Source organism: Ursus maritimus, unplaced genomic scaffold (assembly GCF_017311325.1).
Source record: "Ursus maritimus isolate PB19 unplaced genomic scaffold, ASM1731132v1 scaffold_14, whole genome shotgun sequence".
In the NCBI taxonomy this organism is placed as follows: domain Eukaryota; kingdom Metazoa; phylum Chordata; class Mammalia; order Carnivora; family Ursidae; genus Ursus; species Ursus maritimus.
In genome coordinates, this window is record NW_024423786.1 from 69,887,333 (window position 1) to 69,908,907 (window position 21,575).

The following is a 21,575-nucleotide window of genomic DNA, read 5'->3' on the forward strand; positions in this document are numbered from 1 at the left end:
GGGGGGGGGGGGGGGGGGGGGGTGCGGGCAGCAGCAGGGCGTGTGCTCGGTGAGCCTGGAAGCTCAGGCAGCAGCAGGAGTTCCTGGGAACCACAGGAAGCTCTTGTAAGCGCTCAGCCTGGTCGGGTGGATGATGCCGCGTGCCCCACCATCCTAGAGGGGTGTGGGTAAGGTGCCAGGCCCACGCACAGACCTAGGTACCATCACTTGCAGGATGAGAGCCCCTCCAACTGACCCTGGGGCCGAGAAAGCCGCAGGAAGGCCGTGTGGAACAGCGCCCCACCGCGTCCCCCGAGACTCGCATGCTGCAGGCCTGCCAGGGCTGCCAAGAGAGGAGCCAGACGAGGAAGGAAAAGTGGCACTTAATGCAGCCTCTCCACAGAGGGGGCTTCTGGGCAGGTCAGCCATAGCTTATTTTGCAAAGTGAGTGAACAGTTTGTACACTGGCCCCCTTGAGGTACCGCAGGGGTGGCCGCCAACGTCTCCCCGGGCTGGCTGACGGCCCAGAAAGGAGGCACCTGAGCCTCCGCTCCGCCTCACCTCCGCAGGTGCCCAGCCGAGGGGATGTAAGGACTGCAAAAGAGCCGGTCCTGGTGTCAGTCACCAAGAACTCAACGAGGGCCACGGCCTCCCCAGGCTGGTTCAGCAGGGACTCACCATCCAAGAAACACTCTAAAAGCTCCGGAGCAAACGTGAAGGGCAGAGTGGACCGGCCCATAAAGACTTCTTTGGTGGCCACGGCTTGTCAGGAAACCAGTCCCCACTGTCCCCCCAGCCCGGCTCCTGGGCACGCCTGGCTCAGCTGCCACTCTGGATAGCTGTGGCGGACGTCCTGCCAATATGGGGTTCTGCTCTATTCAACCAGGACCCAGGAATCCAATCAAGCACTGGGTGGGCTACTTGGGATCAGAGCGCAGGCCTCGCAAAGTGACAGCAGCCAGTCAGATGTCATTAGGGTAAGAAAGTGACATTATAATGTTAGGGTGCAGAGCTGGTGGGCTCCCGGGGTGAAAACCCACCTCCATGGTGGCGAGGAACATGCAGAAAGTAAAGCCCCGGAGATGCCATCTACCCCAGGCTACTAGACAAGAACAAGTTCGAAGCTAAGCAGGTGTGCTGAATGTTAATTCTTTGGTCTGCCGCGACACCAGGGCACAGCTGCCCACTCAGGAGCCTCCAGGACCCATGGCCTGCCCGTCAGCCAGTTTGAAGCCTCCCCTGCCCTGGCCCACAGCCTTCTAAGTCTCCGGCAAGCCCCTCCACTTATATTATTTACTTAGTTGCTTAAAGGACAGCCTGGGCCCCTCCTGGGTCACGTCATGGGAGTGGGGTCTTCCCAGCTAAAGGCCCTGCAGGGAGGTGAGTCCTGGCTCTGCCTGCACCAGGCTGTTGCCTCGAGTCTCCCCGCTTCTGAGGCCCCATCTCTGTACCCACACACTGGGAAGGGACACAGGACCTCTCAGGGTTACTAACTGAACAAGAAGACAGCTGAGTGCTTGGAGGTCACCTCTCAGGAAATACGTCAGCTTCCCTCTCCCTCTGCCTAGGAATCAGGCACATCTGTTTCCTTCTCTTTTTAAGACCAACAACTCTGGGCATCTCCTCCTTATTCTGGAGGTGGACCCACAGGTGCACAGGTCTTGTCCACCTGGGGCTTTGGGAGAGAAGTGGTGTATTAAGAAGAGGCACCCTGCTTGTGGCTGGCCCCTAGAGGGGGGAAGCCCATCACCACCCTGCCCTGTCCCCACAGCATGCCCCAACTCTGAGCTTTACTCAGCCTTTGGTAGGGTGGAGACGATACTCTGGGAATGCTTTTGGAATTTAGGTCTCAATCTTTTCTTTCCAAAAAGTGAACTTCTTTGGGAACCCAATGAAAATGATGTACACATGGGCTCTCGAATCATTTAGAAGGGTTCGTGGACCTTCGGCAGTTCACCCCTGGACCTGGGGGAGAACCCTGTTGTCATAGCAAAGGCTCCATTTACAGACTCAGGGATGGACGCTTCTATGGGAAGGGGGCACTCGAGCGCTCTGGTCCAGGCCAGGGCCTCAGAGACAGAATCAAGCTCTCTCCCCAGCTCTCCGGGAAGCACAGAAGCCTCCTCTCTTCTGACCACAGATGAGTTCCATGCCTCTGTCCCAGTCCCCGTCCTAGCTCCCATGTCTACATCCTGTGTCTCTCCAAGAAGCTGTGGTTCTGCCAGCCTCCCCATTTCACAGTTCGGCCAAGCCTGGATGCAGTCATGCTCCAGGGTGCCCGGGGACATCACAGGCTGGCTCAGCTTCCCTGTGCTGCCCACCCCACCGCCTTCCATGCCTTTGCCCATGCCGAAGACCAGAGGGCAAGGGCAGTGTCTGCCACCATCTGCTTCTCCAGGCTCTTCCTGCCTCCATGGTCATCTCAGAGGACAGAGATGGGCCAGGAAGGAAAAGATCCAGCTACACAAGGCCCAGGTGGCCGAGAACACGCCGGGGGCCCTTAAGGTCTCAGTGCCAGGAGGCACTCACAGGAAGCAGCTGGCCTCTGGCCCAGGTGTCTGGATGCCCAGAGATGCTTTGTTTCTGGCTACTGGGGGCTGAGAGTTCCGTGATCAAAGTCTAAGGTCAACAGAGAAAGCTTTCCCACATGCTCTGAACAGAAAGGGAGGACAAGTACACTCCCCCAAGGAAGGCTTAGGGAACGTGGAAATACGTATGTCAAAGTGTGTGTGCGAGAAGAGTGTAAAAAGCAGTACAAGAACACAGGAGAGTGTGAGTGTGTACGTGTAAGGGAGAATATGAGTGTGTGCAAGAGACTGTGTAAAGGTGGGGGAGTGTGTCTGTGGCACGTGTGGCCCTATAACCCCCTCCTTACCTCCTCTCGTTGCCAAACAGACGGGCCACCTCTTCCCTGCCAGGGCTCCGGGCCCGAGTCCTACGCTCCAGCCGCCTTCTCTCCACCTGGAAGGCTTCTCGGTGGCTGATCCTGACGGCCTTAGGGACGTCGGCCAGGGCGGCATACTGCCTGCTGGCTTTAAAGGCAAAGGTGCGCCCCGGTCTCTCTGCTCCCCGCCCCCCAGCGCTGCCGGAGTCCATGTGGGCGGGGGGCCGGCTGGCCACGTCCAGGGAGCCAAGGGAGCTGCTGCAGACCATTCGGCTGGGGGTTCGAGAACCTGGGGAAGGAAGGGGATGAGCAGGCTCCTGCGAGGGCGGTCCGGGGCCACTATACCTGTTGTTGGGGGTGCTGGGGCTGGGAGGGGAGAGCGGCGGGGGCAGCTGCTGCTCCTCGGCCTTCAAGTCCTGCTTGGTCTTCTCCAGGGAGAAGTAGCCGCTCTCCACCCGGACTTTGCGGCCACAGTCCATGCGGTCGCTGCTCACGCTGCTCTCCTCTGGAAGAGAGAGCGGGGAGGCAGGAGACGCGCTTAGCCTGTTGCCATCTTTGGTTTCTGGGGACTTTTTAAAGAGCCCACGCAGATCTAAACAGGGGCCATCTCTCTCCCTCCCATCTCTGAAGCCATCCGTATACGGCTCACACAACGGCAGAATCGTGGGACAGCAATGAAATGTCCTTCCCACGCATGCGCCTCATCCCTCTCTAAGCTGGCTGCATCTGCTACACTGTCAGGGGGTCCCTGAGCTTCTAGTCTGGGGGACAGTTTGGGAGAGCAGGATCCCCCGCCCAGGGGAGATGTCCCACCAACAACCACTTCTTACCAAAGATCAAGGAGGAAATCAAGGGCTAACTGGCCGTTCAGCCTGTTAGTGCATTTTGGGAGGGAAGAGGCAGAGGACTTCTGTGGGAATAAGAGGAGTGCATGGGGACTAGCCACGAAGGACTGAGGCACCTTCACCCCCAGCTGCTGCAAAAAGCATTTTGGCCTGAATGAACTGGGTCAGTACCAACTGTCCGCTTGTCTTTAATGAGCTGGACAAAATGCAAATGGGAAAAGCCAGCCTATGTCATACAGAGCCCTCCGGGGCCCAGAGCAGGGAGGCGGAGACTGCTGCCCTGCTTCTGCTCAGGCAATTCCAAAGCGCTAAGTGGAGAGAGCACAGCAAAGCCTCCCGAGCCCCCAGGGGCCAGACAGGATGGGACGGCGAGGAGAAGGACGAGGCTGCCCTAACCACTGCTGCTCTCAGGACACACTGGGCTTCCAGGGTTAACTAGGCCATGAACACAGTGCAGCCACGGTGGCAAGAACTAAAGGCCTCCTGGTACACAGACCTCATTCTAGAGCCTTTTGATTCTCACAGCACCCAACCGGGGCTGACAGAGCAGGTGCTGTCTTCCTCCTTTACAGATGGGACTTAAGAGCCAGAGGGGCAAGGCCAAGGCCGGAGTCCAGGAATCCCAGCCCCACCCAGGCCAGGCCCTGCCAAGGGCTGATGGACACAGAAGGTGAAGGAACCTGAGACCCGGGGCTCAGCGTCCCTGAGTTCTCAGTGCCAGCTGTGTTGTGATGGAGGCCTGTTCCAGTGCTATGAGGCTGACCACCAGAACAGGCGGGCACACAAGCTCCCACTTACCATCTTTGTTCTCCAGCCCAGGTTCCCTCAGGGTGCTGGTAGCAGATGGCTGGCTCTGGCTGGGACTCTGAGCTGGACTGAGGTTGCTCCCATCGGGCTGGTCCTTGGCCCTCATTTCTTCCTGCCAGAGTGTAGACTTGGTGGTGGGGACCTTCTCAGCACTGGGAATGCTGCTGCTGCTGGTGACAGCCATCTTGGCCGGCCCTGGTTCCTGGGGGAGAGAGCGGTGTCTGTGCGGCCACAGGAGCACACAGCCTGGGCTGGTACACAGGTCCTGGCTGCCTAGGTGCCTGGCTACAAGGGACACCAAGGTCAACGACACTTGTCAGTGGTCCGGAATCCCTGAAAGGGGAGGCTCAGAACAGAGATATCTTGGTCAGGGTGAAAGCTCCATCTGGCTGGCACTGTGGCCTTTTCTCTTCTACAGCCCCAGTCAGTTCTCGCAAAGTGCTGGTCCCACCGGCCACAGGCCGGGTTTGGCAAATACATGGAGCAAAAACGTAGGGTTTCTGGTTGGAGTTCCGATACTAAACACAGGCAAGTTCTCCCTGCCAACAAAACCACAGAGCCCAGAGCAGTGGACCAGGCATTAAAGGTGAGATGACAAGTGGCTGGCTCAGAGTTTGTCATTCCTAGAGTTGTAGGTAATTAGGACACGAGTCAGGAAAGATGGGACAGGGTAAGTAAAGAATACACCGTTGAGGTGGCCTGCTGGGTAAGTGCAAAGCACGTGTTCATACATGTGGTGCTATTCATACAACACCCGTGCCGGGGCCAGCCTTGGCCTCCCCAACCTCCCCCTTTTGGTCCTAGAAAGTAAAAATGGGACACCTGGGACACTATGTGAAGAAGAGTCATCAGATACAACCCAAACATCCCATCTACACTTCTGCCCTCCCAGCTGCCGACCCACACAAACTAGATGGGAGCTTGTAGCCCAGATGGGAACAGTGTCCGTCCCATCTCTCCCCAGATCAGAACTGGTGCCGCTCTGTGGGAGGTACTTGGCCAGATACACACAGTCCATTTCCAGAGCATGCAGAGAACCTTAACTCAACAGCTCAAACCTAGAGCCCAGACAAGGGCAGGGCTGGGACACCTAGTTGCCCCCCAGCATGAGCTCACAGCCTGGGTCCAACCCTCCTGCTTGGCTCAAAGTCCTGGGTGCCAGCTGCTGAGGGCACTGCCAGCAAGATGGCTTTGGAGCCTCTCCAAAGACAGACATGTTCTCACTATCTTCTCCCACACATGGGGGATAGCATACAAATGACCACCTTCCACTCCCATCCTGGTGGCCGAACCTCATTTTTAAAAGCTCACCTTAGCCCAATTCTAAGTTGGGGCCATTGGCAAGGCTTACAGAGGACACGGGTTAGGGTTATGTGTCCCTGCGTGCATGTACACAGACCCAGTATTAACCAGCAGACTGTCTGAGAGCCACTGAGCATGGACTACATGCTGGGCTCTGGTTCCTCATTGTCCTCCCCAACACATCTTGCAGGGGAGGCTGCCTGGGCCGAGAGGATGGCACACCCAGGCTCACATGGACAGTAAGGGCCACAGTGGGGCTTCAAGCTTCTTCCACCACCAGACACCGTCAGGAGTTGCAGGGGGCTGGGGGACTGCTTTGGATGGGCAGCCTAAAGGACCCACTGAGAAGCCACGGCACCAGGTATCCCCATGGGAAAAGACAGGCATTTTAGCAGGTCCAAAGCTTTCCTTAGCTTTGCAAAGATTCCAGGCCTCATGAGACACGATAAAGACAGGAAGGCTCTTCCCACAGACCCAGGACACACCCGACTGCCCATGTGGTCAGAGCCGTCGACACACCTGGCTCCCAGGCTGGAGATTCCCTACAGCTCGACCCACCTTGCAAGAAGTGGACTTCTTGGAATAAAATGGCAATGGTTTCAGAGTTTCATGAGGGTTGCAACAGAACCAGGCTCTAATGACCTAAGGATAGCCGGCCCCAGGGCCACCCACCCCCCCAGTCAGCATACTGCCCTCAATCCATGTCCTAGCAATGCTTCCCTCAAGCAGAAGTCACTCCTGGTCCCCCTGCCATGGCCCCTTCCAACGACTGAGTCTTCTGTTCAAAGACCAGAAGCCAGAGGCTGGGCATGTTCTGGTGGGCTCAGGGCAGAGCTGGGATTCCTCCTACAGAGCTGGGTGGGGTGACGTGAAGACTGGCCTCGGTGAATTCGTCCCCTCTGTGGAAGACAGGCTGCACCAAGGGTAGGTAGAGGTTGCCAGAAAGGGCCCAAGAGGAACAGGCAGGTGGCTGTGCTTCTGAGGGAAGCGGCCCTGGCTGCCAGAGCCCTCAGCCCCATGTGGCGGGTGAAGTGCCCACGGCATATGCACACCCCTCTCTGGTGCTTGGGTGACTCCCACAGTGAGCGGGTGGGCTGGCAGGGATCCCCAAGAGGCAGAGGAAATTCTAGGCCTGAGATCCAAGGGGCCATGACAGGGAGCTTGGGAAACTAATACATCTCTCAGCACCACATGGCTGCAGACCCACCTTCTGGCCCCAGGCCTCCCAACCTCCTGCCAGTCTGGCTGCATCCGCAGATCCGTCTCCATGCTCCCCACTTCTGGAGAACTCGTCCCAGAGAATGAGGGCCCTGAATGGCAGCCAAGGTCCACAGGCAGTTCTCCTTCTCTCCTTCAGAGGCTCTGCCTTCTACTGCCTCTATGCCAAGCCTTATCGCGTGAGTGGAGACAGAGGGACAGTCTGGCAGCAGGAACCAAGCCACGCTGGCTTCCAGGAGAGGGGGTGGGGGGTGGTACAGGGAAGCCTGATCTCTGGGTAAAGCTGCTTCTCTTCTCCAAAGCAGACGTGTGGTGAGTAAGACTTGGCATAGGCCACATTGGGGCCACGCGGCCCTGCCTCTGCTCTCCACAGGGTCACCGCTGTGGCGGGGAGGGTGCTGGGGTTCAAAACAACACAGACCAGGGGTGCCCGTGCAAGAGGAAGGAAGAAGTGCCAGGTCTCCTACGTGCTAGTCCCTGCATGGTCGAGATACCTGCACTGCCCAGGGAGAGCAATGCTTCCATGCTGTGATGAGGTCTGTGCTGTTTATCTGGCTGCTCAGGAAGGGTTTTCAAAGCAGGGAGGAAAGAGGACACAGGGCAGGAAGGCAGGCCCAGGCCAAGCAGGCTCTGTAGCTGCCGTATGCCAGCTAAGCCAGCACCCTCTCTAGAGGGGGTTTCACAGAAAGCCTTCCTTTCTATTTCCCGGGCACAGACACTGAGGAGGGGCCCAACGAGGACGGATATGACCTGGAGTGTGGGTGTGCAGAATGGAACCCAAGTAGAAAACACGACGCTCAAGAAGAGGTAGCAACTCACAACACACGTGTGGGCCTGAGAGGAACCAGTGTACTGGACCAGGAGGGACATTCCTCCCGGCAGGCCTCTGCTCACACTGGGGTCTGTTGTTTTACAGGTCTCTGAAGAAAGGCCAACAAGTAAGGGCCAAGAGCCTGGGGGTTGGGGAGATGGGAGGAACCAGCATTCCAGAGCTCCACCTAATGAACCAAGCCTCCCAACCCACGCACCTGGTAGGGGAGACATGCGGCCCCCGGCCTTGCCAGAGTCCCAGATCTGGGATTTGGGGAGAGGGTAGCAAGATCTCCATCCTTCCTATCCTAGTCATACCCAGAGTGGATTATTACTCCTTCTCTCTAGGCATCTCAGTATCAGGAAAGTCTTTCCTCTTGGAGTGAACAGGGGCTAAGAAGCAGCTCTGGAACCCACACCTCTCAGGCCTCAGAGGCCAGCCTGTCTCCTTGCTGCCTGGGCTCTGCTGGGACCCCTGCCCCCAAATTAGAGGCTATCTGCTCTCCCTGCAGCCTGGTCCTCAACCTCCCTCAGGGCCTGGCTTGGGTCTCTCTCTGATGGTCTCAGAAAACCACTCCATGAGTGTACTCTCCATGGCCGGAACTCCCGACTGCTTGAGACACCCTTGTTCGAGTGGGGCCCTGTGGGCTCTCCTGCCTGAGTTCCCAGAGGGCAGGGCACTGCACAGCAATACTTCCCAAATCCTACTGCTTTTATCTGAAACTCTCTCAGGCCACAGAGAAAAGAGGCCAGATACGGGATCTTGGGTTCCTGCCTGTACAGGGGCCCTGAAGGCTTTAGGCTTCCTTCCCTGCTCCATCTGGAGCACCAAAACACCTCGAGCATCTGGCTGTGGAGGGGAGGCCTGCCCAGACATCCCCAACGTGACCTCATGAGATGGGAGTCGCAGCGAGATGGGCCCCAGATGAAAGTTCACAGCTTCCAGAAAGCAGTGAAATCAAATGTGACGTTCTTGGGAGCAAGGGGCAGAAGGAAGAGAGTCCTGCCAGGCTGGCTTCTGCCGGGCTCAGAAAGGGAATAAGCAGAGCAGGTAGGGACACCCTCAGAGAAGTGGGTGATCTCCCCACCCTGTGATCACGTGGCTCCCGCTACCAACTAAAGAAATGAAGCTCAGCCACGGCCAGCAGTATCTGGAGGGAGGGGACAGGCGGGCAGGAGGGACACAACCTAATGCCCTGGTCTGGGCCGAATGTGTCTACTGCACATGCAGTTGCCTGATTTGGAGGCAGGAGCTCTGCTCCAGCACTGCTTCCAAGGCATCACTAAAGAAACACAGAGCTGGCCTAACGCTGTTATTCGGCCTGGGATTTTTCTCTCAGACTGGGCAGTGTTAGGGGACTTGTGTGTGTATCTGCTGTTCCCCAGCAGGAAGCCCCACTTTCAGTCTCCAGGAAGGTCTCTGCACTTTGCTGACTTCTGGCCAGCCGTACTACCTTCCAGGGGATGCTGGCCTGACGCTCCTTGGGCAAACAATGACCATCAGCTGAGAGCAGGCCCAGGGCTGCACTCCATCAGGGACAGCGCATGGCGGGGGGCAGGGGCTAGGGGCTGGTGGTGGTGGCGGCGGCGGCGGTACCCAGGCCAGCACATACCTCCCAGCCCTGCCCAGGCCGACCTCTACCACTCGGTGAAGCAGACAGCAGCCAGGAAGAACTGCTGAGCCCCAGGGGTAGCTAAGGTTCTGTCATGGGCTGGCTCCCCGCCAGACTCTGGGTCTTGCAAGATGCCCAAGGGACCCCGATCCCCATCCTGTTCACTCTTGGGGTTGCTGTGAGGTTTGATCAGGCAAAGCAAAGCACTTGGTAACCCTGAAGTTTGGAGCAGAGAGGAGCATTCGTTGAGCACCCATCAAGGGCTCAGTGCTTCCTTCCACGCCCACAATAATCCTGTGACTAGATCCCAAAAGGCCCATTCTGTAAAGCTGTTCATGGAGGCTGAGAAAGGTTAATTCGCTCCACCAGGGCCCCAGGAATGTGAGGAGCACGGGAGGGAGGTGCAGAGCCCTTCTGGGTGCCCTGTGTCCCTGCAGACGAGGAGGAGAGTGGCCTTTGGGGAAGGATTAGACCTGGTGGGACCTATCCAAGCCACCTGCCACTCTGGTCAAATGGGAGTTAGGGCAGGGGCACAAAAGTCAAGGTCTTGCTAGTTTTTTCCATTTATGGCCAAAGCCTGGAGAGGGAACAGGGTCCCCTGAGAGCTCCTCACTCAGCCAGGACACTCTGGGACCCTCTGTGAATGCATGAGGATGCACGTGTTCAGCAAGCAGCCCTTTGCTCTCAGCAGCGGGCAGGACCACCAGGGAGCGGACACGTGCGATAACACCACTGCTGGGCATTGGCTCGCTCACTGAAGACCTCCCTGCGCGGCCCCAGAGCCTATGAGCAAAGCCATCCTATCCTGTGGAGGGTCCTGCCCTGTGGCGTGGAGAGGAGCATAGAGCCCACAGACCACCAGAGGGAAGGAGAGAGCATGCGGGGCTGATGACCACCTCGGCCTCATCTGGATTCTTCTTCTCACCCCGAATTTTAGGCCGGGTTCTGAGGTCTTCTAACCTCCTGGGGAGCTCTCACTTCACCTAGCCCCACTGACGGGGCAGCACTTTGCCTACCTGTGGTGTGGGAGGCTCCACCTTCCGCTTCTTCTTCTGGTTCTGTTTATTGGTCCTGGGATAGACCATGAGCATCTCTAGCCACCTGGGGAGAGGAGAGGGAGCACCAGATCAGACCCCTGAGCTCAGGGACTAGGAACCTTGTTGGGTGGTCTAGGCACCAGGCCCAATGCTTCCCACTCGGGGGTGCCCACCCTGTGGCCAGGCCTCGGGGCAGATGAGCAGGGCAGATCATGACCCAGATGTGAGCCTCCCACCGATGGGGAAGTGCCAACAGTGCAGCCCAGGACAAGCACAGGCTGTGCTGGGACCAGGCCCAGATGCTGACCCCACAATGACCACAGCGCAGGTGGAGAGGGCCCTGTGGCCGGCCCGGGCATGAAGAGTGCTTCAGCCTGGTGGAGTGGCAGGCCTGACCACAGGCCTCAGAGTACAGAGCACATCATGGTTTCCATCACTGACCCTGTCTTCGGGGCTTACAGTTGGCTTTAAAATCATCTTCCCATGGTAGATTTGGCTAATGCACAGATGGGCTGCTACTGGGTATCATTTAGGGCTCTGGAGGCAGCAAACCAGCAGTTATGCCACCAAAGTTCTCTGTGGCGGGTCACTTCCAGGGGCTGAGCAGCTGACCTCCCAGACCCACTCCCTCACCTCTGGGCCCCACTGGCACACTGAGGGCACGGGCACCTTGGCTTTGGGGAAGGCCCAGCAGAGCTGCCCAGGGACCCACTCCAAGGCCCACATGCTGGAAGGTCCGCTCTGGACCAGGAGCAGGCAAGGTATCAGGGGAGCGTGGGAAGAGCAGCGGCTGAAGGCAGGAGGCTTGGTACAGATCTGGCTTTGCTACGCTCTAACCACGACCTTGGGTGGCTCCCTGCCCCTCTGGGCTTCAGTCTCCTCATCTCCGAAACCAGGGGGTAGATGAGGCCATGACATGTTCCCTGCTTGCCTCACTGGAGCTTCATGAACATCTGGGTGGGCTGGATGAGGGGGCAGGGGGAGTGGAAGACAGGAGGGGCCTGGTGCTGAAGGGTGCTCTCTCCAGAGGGGAGGGTTCAGCAGCAGACTCTGGTCCCCTTCTTCCCAGAACATGAGGGTTTGTGCTGGGCCTGCTGCCACCCTGGGCCCAGTGGTGGCGGCTGGGCTGCAATGTGAGGCAGAGCCGGCACTGCCAGCACCCTGGCTGGAGGCTGCGGCCACCACCGACATTCACGCCGGGGTCAGGAAGAAGGGCTCAGGTCCTCCGCACTCAGACGTGCTGCTTTAATGTGGGGTGGCAGGAGGGAGGTGAGTCACAGTCAGTGACCTTCTAGGACAGCCTCAGCAGGGTAGGCTGGTTGTGCTGGTGAGAGCTGGCAGCGGCAAAGTGGGCTTGGGTGTGGGGGATCACAGCATGTGGGGCGAGCCCACTTCAGCTCCGAGCAGGTCATTCTGTACTTGCTGAGAGCACGAACGACTGCGGGCACCATAGAGCCCTGAGGCGCAGGTCCTGGGGGTCACTCCTCTGTCGGCTGGCCCCAAGGCAAGAAAAGAGGTATGGCTGCATCTGCAAGGCCAGCGGCAGAGGAGCAGACGCTCAGGGCCTCACTCACGCAAGCTGAGGAACTCACATGCTTGTGGGGTTAAAAGACCCGCCTTCCAGCCCGCAGGGGGCTGACATTTGTTTGGGGCACTGCAGCAAGCTGTGTCTGCAGAAGACCCTTCTGAGAGCTTTACTTAGGAGAGAAGGAGACACTGCTTAACAAGGTCACCTCGTCCTCCAGGGCCCCAGGAGCATGGGGCGTGTGACAGGCACGTGCACGCTGGCCCAGTTGCTGTTCGTGGCAACACGAACAAGCAAGCAAATCGGCGAGCCCGCAGGACAGGGCCTCGAGGGAAGAGATCTGCGCCACGGTTGCAGCGCTAACTGAACGGAGCTCAGCGAGCTCCTGTGCTGGCCTGAAGAGGGCTGGAGACTCGGGCTGAGCACAGGCAGGGTGGGCTGGGGCTGGCCTGGGACAGATGATGGAACATGTCCCCTGCACTCGGATTTCTCACGGAAGCCCAAGCAGGAAGTGTGTAACAATCATTCAGATGTGTTACCATGTAAAATACACCCAGGGAAGAGAGGCAAGGTGCGAATGTGGCCACTGGCTCAGTAGTGGAAGTGAGTGCCAAGACACGGTAGAGTGGGTTCCCCAACTCTGACTGTGGAGCCAGGATGAGTGAGACCGAGGGGGCAGAACTGAGGGAGACGGGGCACAGAGAAGGGGGAAAACTTGGGCCCAGCCCAGATGGAGAGCCCCCCACCCCACCCCACCCCCGCAAACTCCTGCTTACATCCCACCTCCTCTAAAAGAGCTGTGCTAAGTTGTGCCCCAACATCCTGAAGGCCCGTCCTGGCACAAGACAGCTGGGAAAGAGAACTGCCAACTCTCTCCACCCAGCTCTGGGAGAGGCGCCTCAGGCAGCTCAGGGGCCTCTGTTCAGAGAAGACCCCAGAAAGAAGTCTGGATGGACTGTCCCCAACTACCCCTGCTCTGAGTCAGCCCAGAGGAAGTCTGTACCTCATTATGGAGCTGAGTACTTAGCCCCATCTCAGGGTCTAAGAGCCCACAAATGAGATTATCTGGCAAAGGAGCTGTGCCAGGTAGTGAGAATGCCAAGGGAGGCATCCGTCCACAAAGGTGAAAGGCAGAGGAGGGAGAGGAGATGGAGGCAGACGTTTGTACCCAGGGCACACTACCGCACCTGACTCCCTAAAGGAGGGCTAGTATACCAGTGCGTGGCAAAGACAAAGAAGCTGCTGTTGGGGGCCACTGGAGGGGCTGCAGGGGCCCAGGGACAGGTCGCCATGGTTTGAACCCTGCATGGGTATGGCTGCTGGGCAGGGATGAGCTAGGCCCAACCCCAGGATGAGGATAGGGGAAAGCACTAGGTGACACATCCCATCCTAGCTCTGGCTATGTCTCCAAGCCACTGCACAAACTTCGATGACCCAGCCTACATGTGGGACCCAGAGAACACACACATCTGGTATCTTGGTCTACCAATGACCTTGTCTACTCAAGCTGCATGGGAATGGCAGTCCCCTGTCCCTGTACATGCAATGACCTTAGGAGAGGGGATCAGGACAGAAGGTCCCCTGGCCTGTGGCAGGTGCCTGATGGTAGGATTTGGGCCATCTGCCAAAGGCACCTTCAGCTGTTTTCCTCATGCCATGTGGCACACCACAACATCACTGACCTGGTCCCCCAGCTCACACATGCCCCAGCCTGTCCTGGGGACCTTGGACAACCCTTCCCATTCCTCGTGCTACTCAGGATCCTCCATGGGACCTAGCTCCCGAGGGGGAGGGCTAGATCTCCCCCAAGAAGTCCCGTGGGGCAGCGGCCCCTCTGTGCAGGTGTGTCTGCCAGATACGGGAAACTGGGAAGAGCAAACGGTTCTACGCTGTCCCTCGTGCCTGCAGAGTGCCCTTGGTCGGGGTCCTCACATTTCCAGAGCTTCCATCTTCCAACTGTAGAATGAGGGCTCTGTAAGAGCCCTATTTTTTTTTTTTAAGTTTTTTTTTTTTTTTTTTGGTTTTGTTTGGTTTTGTTTTAGTAATCTCTACACCCAATGTGGGGCTTGAACACACATCCCGGAAATCAAGAGTCCTATGCTTCTCTGACTGAGCCGGCCAGGCTCCCTGAGTCCTCTACACTCCTGAACCACATGGTTCTAGAATTAAGACCAGGGAGAGGGAAAGGCAAGGTGGTCCTGCTATTCGCCCCTAGGAGTCAGAAATGCAAACCTGCCTCTCTCCAAGGGAGAAGGACTGGGGCTGAGCTGGCACCCCCAGCAGAGGGCCCTCTGGTCACTCTGCAGTGCAGCTCTGGCCCTTGGCGCCAGCCCGGTACAGTGTGGATTTGAACTTCTGAACTCAGCAAAACCTGGGGTCCTTCTGACCACTGTTCTCGCTTCCTCATACTGCAGCCTTGGCCTGAGATCCTGAAGCTCAGCCAGTGCTCAGTCCTTCTACTTGCTGAAACCAAAAGGCTTCACCTTCTAGCTCCCTCTACTCTGCACTACAATAATCAGCCCAGTATCCCTAACCACCTCCACCCCGCCATGCCCCAATTCACTTTCTCTCAACGCTTTCTCAGCCTTAAAGGACCAATGGGATTCTCCAAGCTCCAGTGCCGGAGCTCCTGGCCGGGCCTGCCGAGCATGCTCACTCCGCATGTACCGTGTGGCTAGGTCACACAGAGCTGGTAACAGACGCCCCAGGAGCAGGGACTCCCGGAAGGCACACACTGCGTGAGCTTAGGAGCACGGAGCTCTGCTCGCCTGGCAGCCTCGTCAGCTACCTGAAAACCCGGGCCCCTTCCACCTCCCAGGGTTTCCCCTAAGCCTCTGCACAGGGCATGGCCAAGGGCAGCGGTGCGACTCAGAGACTGTCTATTCTTTCCGGGTGGACAAAGAAGCCAGTGCATACGGCAGCGCTGCAGTGACTGAGACCCAGCCCCCCACCCTCAAGGACCTACTGCTGGCTGAAGGAGGCCAGATGTGCATGCAGACAATCTGCATCTTTTTTAAGAGCCAGCTGATGGTGCCCGTGCCTCGTGGGGGCAGGTTTCCTGGAAGAGTGGACACTCAGGCTGACTCCAACAGCCTGAAGGATGGAGGGGTCATTCCAGACCGAAGGCAGGGTGAGAGTGAAGGCACAGAGCTGGTGGTCAGCACGAGGATGTGTGGTGACAAGCAGCTCAGTGCTGAGGGACACAGGATGGTGGGGGTGAGGCTGGCGGGCTGGGAAGGAGTCCCCTGGGCCAGCCAAGGAACCTGGACTTGACTCCCAGGTGATGGGGTTTCGGGCAGAAGAGAGGCAAGGTCAGCTGTGCTCTGGGGACTGAAACCCTCGTGGTCGAGTGATACACGGGTGGAGGGGTGAGAATGGAGGCGGGGAGACCAATGAGAGGCCGAAGGAAGCCGAAGCATCCGTGGAAGTGGGGCAGCCCAGCGGAGCGAGGCCCCCGTGGAAGTGGGACATGAGGAAGAGTATATGCACAAGGGGATGACGCAAAGACAGGTGGAGGGGGAGGCCAGTTTCTGGCATGGTGACTGGGCACACGGTGGCGCTGTGAAGAGAGAGAGGGGACTCAGTAGAGGGGACATGCTTGGGGAAGAAAGTGATGGCGACACTGCCCAATTTGTGCCAAAGCGAACTGGTCCAAGAACCTGCTGGTAGGCAGGGGTGCCTCCACCCAAAATTACCGGGGCAGACTCACCCACTGATGATCTCCTTGGTCTCTGCCCGGATGAAATGCTCCTTCTCAGGGGTCAGAATGCACAGGGAGAACTTCTGGCCTGTCCGGCCCTCCCCATCCACCACGTCTGTGCACTGGTTCATGTTGATGGTGCCCTGAGGCAGGGTTGTGGGCTGCAAGAAGAAGATGGGGCAGGGAGTCACGCAGAGGCCAGTACTCCTGGGTCAGAGTAAGGCAGCATGGAGTGTCCCCATATCCCCAGGCCCTCCCAGCCCTTGTCGCTTCAACAGGCACCTGAGCCCCTCGCAGCTGTGTGGATCCCCAACTGCAATGGAGGCACAGGGTGGTGCTTTGCCTCGCCCCCACCCCCACGGCCCACTTCCTCCCTACCCGTCCCAGGGAGGAGAGGTGACAGCCTGCTCTTCTCAGAGGACATGCAGCTGGACATTCCTTCCTGGCTGGAGAACAAGATCCCAGCTGGTACTGGGGGAAGGGGAGAGAGACAGGAAGAGGACAGCTCCGTAAGGACAGCTGGGAGGACAGAGGCAGCCAAGAGTCTGGTCTCACAGGGGTTACTGATCCAAGAGAGCAGTGAGAAAAAGCTCCAGAAGAGGTGGTTCCAAAATAGCAAGGTTATTTTTAGAGGCAAGGAGGGAGCTGGAGAGAAGCCACATCCTGGAAGGCAGGCTGTGGGGCTGGCAGGCTGGAGCCATACATATCAGAAATGCTTTAAAGGTAGGCCAAGCCTGCTCGGGGCAGGTGACCCCCGCCGCCTTCCAGGACTGCCCCTGAGGAGTCGCTGTGAGGCTGCCCGGCCGGCGCTGGACAACAAATATTAACTTTTGTCCTTTTCTGACAGTCAGACACTGAGTTGAGGGAAAGAACACCAAGAATGAGCAAAGAAGGCATTAAGAGATTCCTACTGGGGTGAGGGTCAGCAAGGAGGATCTACCTAAAGATGATCTGTTACCCTCTATCCTCTGGCCCCTCACCCTCCCCCAAACAGGAAGGCGCTTTTGGGAGGGAAATGAGGCGCCCTGGCCGTCACCATACCAAGGGCAAAGAGCTCCTGGCCTGCAGTCAGGCAAGGCACTACCTTAATGCCCCTTTTTGGTGGCTCTCCCAGGAGGGAAGCCTTGGCCAGGACCCCGGTGGTGCGGGGCATGAGGTGGGGAGGCTGCCCCCACTTCCAGGGCAGCTGCCAGCTTCCCTACTGAGCGCCCCCCAAGGACTCGGCATTTCCTTGGCTGGGTTCCTGATGAAGCAGCAGGGGGAGAAAAAGCCAATGGCAGCCAGCTGGGGGTTGCTTTATCAGGTTCCTCCGTCCTCAAGCTCTGAGGGTCAGGATGCTGAGTCCGGTGTGAATGCCGAGCTCAGACCCAGCAGACCCACTATTGGAACCTTGTTCCTCTGTCAAACAGAAGGGAGCAGGAAGCTCCCGGACCCTCCAGCTCGAGCGCATACGGGCTTCCTGGTACTTTCCAGGCCAACCCACCCGCCTTTCCGATGGCGCTGCCACCTCCCTTCTCATCCCCTGGTGCCCAACTACAGAAGCCAGACCAGCGGAGCACGGAGTTCCAGAGCCCTCACCCAGCGTGGCTGCTGGCTTTCCGATCCACGGGAGGGGGACGAGTAAGGTTCCCAGATCCAAGAAGCCTTTCCTTATGGACTCTCTGGGCTCAGCCCAGAAGGGAGGTGGCAGGGCAGGAGAGCCAGCCTTGTGCTCAGGGAGGCCTCTGACTTCAGGTGGGGACCCGAAGAGGAGGGGCCAGAGTCCCACTTCAGAGGGGGCCACACGCATACTAAGACTAGCTAGTGCTCTTCCTCAGGAAAGCAGCCTTGTAGTATCTCTCCTGGGCACTCCTGGAGAGTCCTTGAGCTGGGGAAGGGGGCTTGGTGGGTTATCCTGCAACCAACCAAGGGGGTTCTTCAGGAGCAATGAGCAGGAGAGGAGGCCTGGGACCCACCCACTGGTCTTCTGGCTGGGGAGGCCCACAAGCATGTAGGGGCTGAGCCCCCCTCCCCAGATGAGCGCTGCTCCCACAGCTTCAAGAGTGCCCCCCTCCAACCCAGGGCAGGGCCTGCACGGTCCTTCTAGGCTTCCCCACCTCCTTGCTCCAGTTCCAGCCCCTCCGCTCTTCAGAATTTCTAATACCAGGTCTTCTCCAGCATCATGCCACTGCCCCATCTGAAACATCTTTGGGCAAACTAGGGGTGGTGACCTCTGCTCTCTCAGCTCAGTCTCCCCCACACAGAAGCACATGCTCCTCGTTGGTACCGACAAGGCTCATGGATTCTCTGGGGTGGGTCTTGTGCATGGAACAAGGACACTGATGCTGTGGACCACTGTGACGATTAGGGCCATGAGCAGGGTCACAGAGCCGAGAGGGGAGGGGACAGTGGAGGAGCTCTTCCAGGGGGCCTTTTCCTCCTTTGTCCTTGCCCCCCCCACTGCTAGGACTCATGATTGTCACAGGTGCCCGTGTACGCCCACCTGTGATACACAGATGCGTGGACACGATGAGTTATCCACCTGTGCCACTGTACCAATACCTTGTAAACCAGAACACACACACAGGTAAGCTAAACGGGCACAACAAAACGCACGAACAGAAATCCTAATACTTTCTGCTCACTATACTCTCTAGTGGGCCATCTGAAGGCACGTGCTCGTCTTTAGAAACTACTGTTCCAGGGCTCGGGGTCATGAACCCGCTCGCCATTCCCTCATGCACAGTAACTGTGTTTGCCTGACACACAGCCACCAGCCACCGACGAGGTTTCCCGGCTGGCCCTGCAGCTGAACGCGGTGAACGCGGTCATGGGACCTAGTCACCAACCATGCCCTAGACTTCTGACAACCTCTCAGGGACTCGGTTTTTTATGTGTGCAAAATGAGGTCTCTACCTCCTTCCAGAAGAGTTTTCAGAAGTGTCAATAAAAGGCAAAGACATAACAAGCTACAGCTGCAGGAAACGAACCTTTACTTACTACCTGTGTGTCAGGATCTCATGATTACAACCTCTTTCATGCCTCCTGAAGCATTACTCATGAGGTGAGCCTGATCTAATCCCGTTACGTATGAGGAAGAGAGAGCAGAGTCGACAGCGGTCAGAAAAGCAGGGAGAACCGGAAAACTGACCTAGGGTCGCACCTGGCAAGCGCAGCGCGACAGTTCCTCCTGAGTCTCAATAGCGCCACCTGCTGTGCAGCGGCTCCAGCAGCACCAGCGCCACCTGCACCTGCAAGAGGCTCACTGTCCCAGGTGGGTATGGAGCGCTGGGCCCCCCACCGCTGGGTCCTCGCACTGACTACTCCCACGCCCCCCTGAGGCTGCCTATACCACCACCCCCACCCGCCCCTTCACTAGGCTGCACTCAACCACAGCCCCTGCACCCAGAGCTCGGGCAGATTCCACCAAGGGCCTCCAGAGAGCCCCTGCCAGGTGTGGCCCTCTCCAGCTCAGGGCAGGAGCAGGCCAGAGCCATCTGCATTCTCAGCAGGGAGGAGAGAAGAGATCCTTGACAACCCATCTACTGACGAGGCCAGACCCTGTGCTTGGAGAGCAAGGGCAGATATCTAGGCTGCAATTGGAATCCAGCCGGAGGGAACCCCTCACCCCAATACTGTCAGCAGAGAGGCCAGCTCCATCTGACAAGCTCCCTGCTCTCATTCTGCACCTCCAGAGATTAGGAATCCAGGCCTCCTACGAGGCTGAGCAGCACCTAGTTTTGCTCACTTCCAAAAACGGGATGGCTGTCTGCAGGCCATCCAACTTTGCTATGCTGCCAAGTTACGGGTTAAGTCCCCAGCCAGCAATGTCACCAGATGGCCGTCTAGCCATCCAGGGGTTTCCAGTCCTCTTCTGGTCTCCACACTACAGCAGCTAAGATGGTAGAGCTGCATCAGTGTCGACAAATCCCAAGGGCAAAGACCGTGTAAGCATGAAGGGACCAAGCAGGAGGACTAAGACAAGGGCCGCTCTCCAGGGATGTGACCACATCCTGCTGAGAACCCAGCCCTCCTGTCATCTGCCCACTGGCCCACAAAAGGCCAAGGGAACCTCTGCCCACAACGGCCTTACCACCTGGAGACCCTCCACCCCCATCCCTGGCCCAAGCAGGTGCATTTTAGGGAAAACAGGTAGCTTCCACTTCTTGTTGGATCCTGCAAGTTTGGGAAGGTAAGCTTCTGAGAGCCAGAGAGAAAGAAGAGGAAAGTAGGACAGAAGTACAAACACGGGCCATGTAGAGCTACTGGTGGGGGCCCTTTCCTCCAGGCAGCTGTGCTTATACAACCAGAGGCCAGGCAAGATTTGGATAGAATGGAAATACTCCATTTTATGCCCCACTTCTCCATTCAGATGGGAAAACAGAGACCCACAGAAACAAAGGCTTTCCCTCAGGGCAAAGAAGTGCTCACAAAATCTCAAGGTCAAAAAGTGCCTTTCAAGGTGAAGGCAAACCCAGCGCACTGCAGGTCCTGCAACAGTCGGTGTATCTCAAACCTACCTGCGCACAGCTGACAGAGAACCACACTTTCCACGCTGGGAAGAACAGGGGTATGGGCACACACACACACACGGAATGAAAAATTAGGGAGCAAGGCTTTTACCACATGTCCTGTATTCTGTATTATTGCTCCATCCCACTCCCCACGACCCTCTCAAGGAGTCGGAAAAGCAGTGCTACTTGGTGTCAGCCTCCAGCCAGCACCTCTGCACACCGCCAGAAGTAGGGGTGAGTATGCTCCGGTAGGACAAGAAGACTCTCACTTGCAGTAGGAGCCACTGCAGCAAGAATAATCCTCATTATCTTCTAGGGTCGGGCAGGGCTCTGGATAAGTACTTACAGGTTCACCCTCACGGCAGCCTCAGGAGGAAGGCACTCTGACGGGCTTGCAAGTGGGGCTCACAGTGGTAAAGGGACCTGGAACCCACTGGGGTCACCCAGGACAAGTGTGGCCCAGGGTTACTGCAGAATCTGTCGGTGGGCAGGATCAGACAGGGCCTAGGCAGGAACACGATCTCCCCTGCCCTCCCCATAAGCTCCCATACAGAGGCCTGCTGGGCAGCCATGCTGGACGCTTGCTTAGGCCACCTGAGCCAGGCCCAGGGAGATAGCACAGACATCCTTTCTCGGGGATTAGGGAGGTTAGACCTGAATTTGCTATGGAAGGAAAGTGGCCCTTGGGGAGCTTTGCTGAGTACTGCACCCCATCTCAGGCACCCCTGGGAGCCCATGCCCTGAGGAACATGTGCTGGTCGCGAGGACAGAGACTGTCTCTGGCTCTTCCTGCTACCACCAAACTGCTCACAGTTCCAAGTCTAATGAATCATGAGACCCTCTCTGAAGAGGTGGACACCAGATGCCATCCAGGTGTAGGACTGGCTACCTGATACTCTACCCTCCAAGGTCACAGTTCTCCCTAGCGAGCAGCTCTCTTTAGACGGATATCCTCAAAGTCCAAGTTCTCAGAGAAAACTGAAAGGCCCATGGAAAAGGAGTCTTCAGACATACCCATGAAACCACGTAGAACTGGCGGGAGCAAAAGCCCCTGCTGGCCCCTCAGGGCAGAAGGGATGGTTGAGGAGCTGCCGTAGGTGCCCGCCAGGCAGAACTTCTTTCCTCCCGCTCCTTGCATGGCTAGCAGTAAGCAAAGTCCCCTGCCCAGGCATGTGGCCAGCCTCCCCTGGATCCTACAGTCCTTGTGGTTTACAGGGCAGTTTCACAACCATCCCCCACACCGCAGCTGCTGCACGGGCAGCCCTGAGGCCGCGATGCACCTGCACCCTCGCGGCAAGTCCTCCGACGCCAGGTCTGTGTCTGTGACCACAGGGTCTCCTCCGGAGAAAGCTGTGCTTCTGC

General features: G+C 57.8%; 1 protein-coding gene across 3 annotated transcripts in view; it reads right to left on the reverse strand.

Moving 5' to 3' along the window:
* Positions 1 to 21,575, reverse strand: part of LOC103658486 (myosin phosphatase Rho interacting protein) — a 148,790-nt gene that overhangs the window by 53,065 nt on the left and 74,150 nt on the right. For 2 of the 3 annotated variants that reach the window (XM_040630170.1, XM_040630171.1), the window contains exons 4-7: positions 15,730 to 15,881; positions 10,475 to 10,559; positions 4,507 to 4,717; positions 3,209 to 3,368 (exon numbers count right to left, since the gene is read on the reverse strand). In XM_040630170.1, the coding sequence (XP_040486104.1) occupies positions 3,209 to 3,368; positions 4,507 to 4,717; positions 10,475 to 10,559; positions 15,730 to 15,881 (608 nt within the window). Of the gene's footprint in view, positions 1 to 2,854; positions 3,369 to 4,506; positions 4,718 to 10,474; positions 10,560 to 15,729; positions 15,882 to 21,575 lie in introns of all 3 variants that reach the window. The other variant, XM_040630172.1, reaches the window with a different exon arrangement.